Source organism: Elaeis guineensis, chromosome 1, assembly GCF_000442705.2.
Source record: "Elaeis guineensis isolate ETL-2024a chromosome 1, EG11, whole genome shotgun sequence".
NCBI classification, from domain to species: domain Eukaryota; kingdom Viridiplantae; phylum Streptophyta; class Magnoliopsida; order Arecales; family Arecaceae; genus Elaeis; species Elaeis guineensis.
Genome location: NC_025993.2, coordinates 150873262 through 150879831, shown reverse-complemented (window position 1 = coordinate 150879831; position 6570 = coordinate 150873262). Strand labels below are relative to the sequence as shown.

At 38.9% G+C, this 6570-nt stretch overlaps 1 protein-coding gene across 2 annotated transcripts; it reads right to left on the bottom strand.

The window, feature by feature from the left end:
* Positions 1 to 470: 470 nt before the first annotated feature.
* Positions 471 to 6090, bottom strand: LOC105061001 (cinnamyl alcohol dehydrogenase 2). Of its 2 annotated transcripts, none has more exons than XM_073243773.1 (5): positions 5782 to 6090; positions 5581 to 5699; positions 5190 to 5417; positions 2585 to 3024; positions 471 to 929 (listed from the first exon to the last, which is right to left on the bottom strand). In XM_073243773.1, exons 1-5 carry the CDS (start codon positions 5833 to 5835, stop codon positions 727 to 729), a joined length of 1044 nt encoding a protein of 347 aa, XP_073099874.1. In that variant the 5' UTR covers positions 5836 to 6090; the 3' UTR covers positions 471 to 726. The 2 variants fall into 2 exon arrangements, with proteins under 2 accessions (XP_073099874.1, XP_073099871.1); XM_073243770.1 differs by having other exon boundaries at positions 5581 to 5694; positions 5782 to 6087.
* Between the last annotated feature and the right edge of the window lie 480 nt (positions 6091 to 6570).

Here is a 6570-nt window from a genome sequence, read left to right as displayed (position 1 = left end):
TGAAAATTGCTCTATATCGTCAGACAAACTTAGGACTATTATATTTGTAGGTAATTGTGCTTAGAACTTTCCAATTCTGAATAACTTAAAATTAGTACAAATTTTGTAAAGTTCATAACTATATAACCATGCAATAATTCTTGATAAAAGAGATTTTTTGGTTTATGCTTTTTTTTTCCCCTGATAAGAGGGGCTAATTCCTTCCTCCCCACCCTTAGAAGGCTAACTTTAATGGGACTCAAACCTCCGCCACATTGCCTATGTGGCAAAAGATGATACCATCCCAGCAAACACTCAGGTCGTGATAATATATTCTATGTCCGACTTTTCTTCCCATTCTCATGTACATTAAAGTTGAAACTTTAGATTTGAAATATGCCCAGCAAATGAAAAATTTTATATAAAATATTCTAACACAACTATTCATGGATTACACCCATCAATATCCATTAGATAGTCACCATATCGAATGCAGAATACGGAAGGAGTTGGTCATATTCTAATTAGTTGCAACGTATCACCTTGTTTAACAGAACTCACCATATTACAATATTATATAATCATATCATCATCAAAAGATAACAATGCCGAAAACCCCGTTGATAGAGAAACACGTACGAATACATAGGCCTCTACTTTGAACAGGTGGAAAGGTAAAGAAAGGCAATCAAAAGGAAACGTTGCATCAGGACCGTTTCCTTTTTGAAGCCTTTGCTTATTGGAGGATCATGGGTCAAGCTTGCTGCCTGCCACATCTACCACAAAACGGTACCTGACATCATTGCGCTCCAATCTCTCCATAGCCTCATTAATTTGCTCCATCTTCACCATCTCAATCATCGAAGTCAAGCCCTTCTTCTCGCAAAACTCCAACATCTCCAGTGTCTCATCCATGCTCCCTATGAAGCTCCCAGTTATTGTTTTCCTCCCTACAGAAAAAAAAAAAAAAAAATGATCATATCCGTGTATTCAAATGACATAGCGACCATCATCATCTTAGACATTCTACATGCTTATGAATGACATATTAGAGAGTGATGTGTGGATTCAGCAGAGACCATATTGCTCAGCATTCTCCACAAATCCATGACACTGTAACCAACTTTTCTTATGGGGAGTGGATAGGTCTAAAATCTTGGGCGACCTAGCTTCTTATTCTTTGGTTCTTTTCTTGTTTGGGAACTAAAAGAAGGTTCTTAGGTATGAATAGCTAGTGGCGTTACACAAATGCTACCAACTGAAATTACATTTGGTTGAATGTCCTTGACATGATAAAATTGTCTATTCACTTGTACGGTGTGAAAAGTACAGCAGCTGTTCTCGGAATCAATGTATGTAACGACGGAGTTGCACCAACCTGTCCCTGGCCCAACTTTGTATTGATTTCAGTCATTTGGACTGATCTCAATCGCTGCTCCAAATTAAAGCACCAAGGGCCTAACCCCTATTTTATTATTATTATTAGCTATTGGTACAATAGTCCCTATCTTACTTAGGTGCCAATTCAGTCTCTCTCCATTATTCTGTTGTAAGTTCTACGTAGGGCTGCTAACGAGTCGAGCTCGGAGCTCGGAGCTCGACTCGAGTTTGAATTTGACTTGATTCGATTATTATCGAGCTTGAGTAATTAAATCAAATTTAAGTAGCTTTTTAAATCGAGCTCAAATAGCAGTATTCTCAATTTGAAAACTCGTGAACCAACTCGAATTTATATATATATAATATATATATATATATATATATATATATAATAATATTATTTTTATTTATAATATATATATATTATTAATAGATTAAAATTCAAATTTGAGTATGACTTGATTGATATTCGAGTCGAGTCGATCTCGAACTTTATTTATTTTTTATCGAACCGAACTTGAGCTCGAGATATCAAAACTCGATCGATCTTAAACGAAATTTCAAATTTAAATATTTTGAATTGAGTCGAGCTCGAGCTTTCCACTACTCAACTCGGCTCGATTTTATTGCACCCTTAGTTCTATAGGAGGACAACGACTTCAGATATTGACTTGGAGGAAGAGCAAAGAATTGCAGGTTGGGTTGGTTTGGTCTAGTACCTGGTTGGATGTGATCAAGTTTAACTCTGATCCAATTTGACCTAGGCCTGCATCAAATTTTCAAACCCTAGCTCGACACGTTTTTTTTTTTTTTTTTTGGGAGAAAACTTCAACCCAGCCAAGTCCAAGAAACAGGTTGGGTTGGTGGGATTTGGATGGATCCCTACGCAAGTTGGACCTCTTAAGTCTTGAGGGCACTACTCCCAAGTCTTAGGGGAACCACAGCTAGTCATAACAGTACTAACAATTTTGTCAGCCTTATGGTCCATCCCCTGAAACAACTGGAGTTACGCGTTTGTTTCAATCCATTATATAAACCTACTTCTCTGTCCCTTGGACCCAGTCCAAGCTTCAAAGAAAAGCCGACAAAAGGAATCCAAGAAGAACAGAACAAGTCACATTGTCAGGCACATGGTTCGCTGGTTGGTATAACCAAACCACAGCCCACCTGGTTTCCCGCCTAAGCAAAATACCAAAGAGATTAAGATCAAGAAGTATCAGCTCACCCAACATCACCGCAGGAGTGACGAACTGGAGAGGCTGGTTGATGACACCCATAAGAATAAGCTTGCCATTGACCTTGAGCAGCGAGAGGTACGGCTCCAGGGGGTGGAACACTGGCACCGTGTCAATAATGTAGTCGAGAGAGTCGTTGGCCGCGGCCATCTGGGCCTCGTCGGAGCTCACGAGGTAGGCGTCGGCACCGAGGTGGTCCATGGCCTCCGTCCGCTTGCGGTCAGAGGAACTGATCACGGTAACATGGTGGCCCATGGCCTTGGCGATCTTCACACCCATATGGCCGACCCCTCCTAGACCCATGATGGCACCTCTCAGCCCACCTGTCATCAGCCCAAAGTGCTTCAGAGGGCTGTATACGGTCACCCCAGCACATAGGAGGGGAGCTGCTTGCTCGGGTGCGAGAGCTGATGGTATCTTTATCACGAACCTGTTGATGAAAAATTCCAAGTATTTAAAAGGTGCATAACAGTTATAGTTCTCGGAAAGCTAAAGAAATAGGTGTTTTTTGCTCCTTATAATTACGTTTTGGGCGTTTGACGTAGCCTCTAATTACCTTGACCAATCTGAAGTCCTTTGAGTTGGCGTTCGCTAATTGGTTGTTGCGCAAAAGCATATATTGGGTTGCGGTTGCCATGTTTTGCTACATGCATGATTCCGTTCAACTAAGAGCCACCTCACGTTTTGGTTTCATAGCCGTAACCTCTTTCTAGCACGAAGTTACGACAGTTAAAAAATGACAGAATTCTTCACAAAAGGGAAATGAATATGGTAAGAGGGCATTCAGGATAACTGCTATCTTTGCGCCCAAACTAGCATGGATAACTGCCACACAATTCATCTAAGAAAAACTAATAACTCTTGCACAATCTCCTTATCTTATATTTTTGAAATTTATCTACATATATATGTAGCATTTAAATGCGATCGGACTTTTATGACTTAGGCTCCCAAAACCAAGCCCCAACTTAAATGCAATTATGTTACATATGATATGGATGTTTTAACTCTTTTTTTTTTGACTGTTAATAAATGAAAACAGGTAAAAGCTATCGGACTGCTAGATTTCTCTCCTAATCTAATAGAGAAAAAAAGAAAAAAATACAACATTTAGCCTTAAAAACCACCAACTGGCGCTTATAAATCAAATTAATCTTGAAAGGCTATAAAAAAAAAAAAAAATTGAGGGTCCATTTGGATAGAGATAATCTGCAATGAAAAAATGAATTACTTATCAGATTATCATGTTTGGTATGAAAAAAGAAAGAGAGAGATGGTAAAAAAAATGATAGGCCCCATGTCTATTTTTTGAGAAGAAAAGGCAAAATAAATACCATAGAAGGTTGGTATTTTATGGATTTTCGAATGGTGGTAGTTTATATTTAAACAAAATATTCTAATAAAATTATATATATAATCATTAAATTTGTTTGATGTCTTTCAAAATTTATTTAATAAAAAAATTTTACAAAAAAAATTAAGAAGGAGATGGTACTATGTGATTATAATCATTACATAAAAACTAATAAAAAATAATAATAATATTTTAATATTAAAAAATATTTTATATTAAAAAATATACGTGTAAATTTGATCGTATTTCTATATAGATTTATCTATAACCAAACATAATAATCTTTTTCAATGTCATTTTTTAGAATAATTTCTCCATCAATCAAGATCATTTTTTTCAATAAATAATTATTAAAAATTATCAAATTATCCTTCCAACCAAATAGATCTTTAAGCAAAAAAAAAAATCTTATCATCCTGTGGTGCATACTTTTCTATGTGCCAATGGCCTATTGTCCGCATTAGGACTCTTCACATCGCCTTAGTCTAAAGTTGCTAGGCTGAGATATGAATCTAGGTTGAGATGTGACTTGGGCCGACTCCAAACATTACCGAACGTTCGTTAAAATTTCACTTCTTACCAATTTATCCCATCCAGTGATTGAAAATTCTCTCACCTAATCAGACCAGCATATCAGCATATCGGATATAAAATTACATAGAAAAATAATACATCACCTATTTTGATTGTAAAAAAATTACCTATAACCTCAAGAACATAGAAATATCACCAGAAAGCCACTCAACCTTACATGTAGCTTTTCTGTTTGTCCCTGACAGTACTGGAGGAGTAGTAAAGCTCTGGAACGATAGCGTGAATTTTTTTTTTTTTTTTTTTTTTAAGAGAAGAAGAAGATTTTTGAGTTTCTAAATTATCTGCGATACTGAAAAGCAATTCTAGGGAAAATCATCTAAACATCATATGTGATTGACATGTACAACATACACCAACTACTATCTGCTCTTTTTTTTCTTTCTTTTAGGGAAAAAAATACATGTGAGGAAGAATATATATATATATATATATATATATATATATATGTTTTTTTTTAAAAATTTCTTTCGGTCTTAGGAAAAAAAACAAATACATGTGAGGAAGAATTTATGTCAGATAATTTCCAATAGCCATCAGCAGCCACTAATAAATTCATGGACAACAACATATGAAATAACTTTTTCCCCCTTTTTCTTTTTGTTGGGTGCGAGGTTTTAATATATTATCTCGTTCAGTTCAGTACTCACTTTTGGTCGACGACCATGGCGGAAGCGAAGCCGCCCTGGGTGGGCTTGCCGTCGGTGTAGACGTCGTTGTAGGACCAGATACGCTTGTTGCAGTACTGCTCGATGTTCGCCTTGCACGACCCGCACTCCCGGCAGCACCCCACGATCACCCCCGCACCCACCACGTCCCCCACCCGCACCTTGCTCACCTCCCTGCCCACCTCCACCACCTCCCCCACCACCTCATGCCTTCTCTCACCAAACAATTTAAATCAACACCAAAAAAACACAATCAGCAACTTACCAAGGAAAAAAGTTCTACTTACCAAAATAAAACACCGTAAGCATATATGCATTTTGATATGAAGTATAAATGCTATTTATATTATGGATGCTAGTTGTTCAATTATACCCTGGAACCATGGGGTAATTGGACATGCCAAGGTGGTTTTTGCTCTGGTGGAGATCGGTGTGGCAGATCCCACAGTACAACACCTTTATCACCACATCCTCCGGTCCATTCTTCCTGTGCTTTTAGACACCAGAACTTGTTGTTAGAGCCGAGAGAAGAAAGAAACAAACCATTTGAAGCATAAGCTGGTTGATCGATTACCTTAGGGTGTATGTGTAGGGAGAGAGAAAGCCACTGGGATCCCTTGCGGCCCATCCGGTGACCAGTCTCTCCGATTCAACGCTGCCCATTTCTCAGGATGTCGAGTGGAAAATATGAATGAGAAGGAGAGCAGGATTTGGGAAAGATGGTGCTATACTCCTTGGCTTTTTGGGATGATGAGATGCGGCCACGGTGTTATATAGGATGGAAAACGTAAGGAAATCGTGACGTTTTTTTTTTTTTTGGTGAGATAGAAATCATGGCCATTGGAGGAAAGTAAATGTTAAGACTTCGAGAGATCGAGAGATCGAGAGAGGAGAGAGGAGAGAGAGAGGTGACCAGTCACCTTGGGTTTGGGAAAGGGTCGGGGAAAGGGATTGGCAGGGTGGAGTGGGTGAAGCGCGGTAGGTGAGTGAGGCGAGAGAGGATGTCAGGCTGCCGTCACGCGAGGAGAACAACCACCAAACATTTCCTCGTGGCTGGGGCCTACGGCTTTCACGAAAACCTCGCCACGGCGGGCATCCGGCGGAGCTGCCTCGGCTTGTTCTTTGATTGGACTTGGAACCACTTTGCTCTAACCGGCACCCGCCCGGATGTTAGGTGTTGAGGTGTGCTGCAGCCAGTGGCTGCCCGGTCTTCTGCATTTTTTTTTTAAATAATAAGGCCGGCCCTTTGCACGCTGGGAAACTTTTGTTAAAAAAAAAGAAAAAAGTCTTAACCATAAAAAAAAAAAAAAAGGTCAAAATAGTTGCTCAAAACTTGCTACCTTGGCACCACCCTATTGGCTTG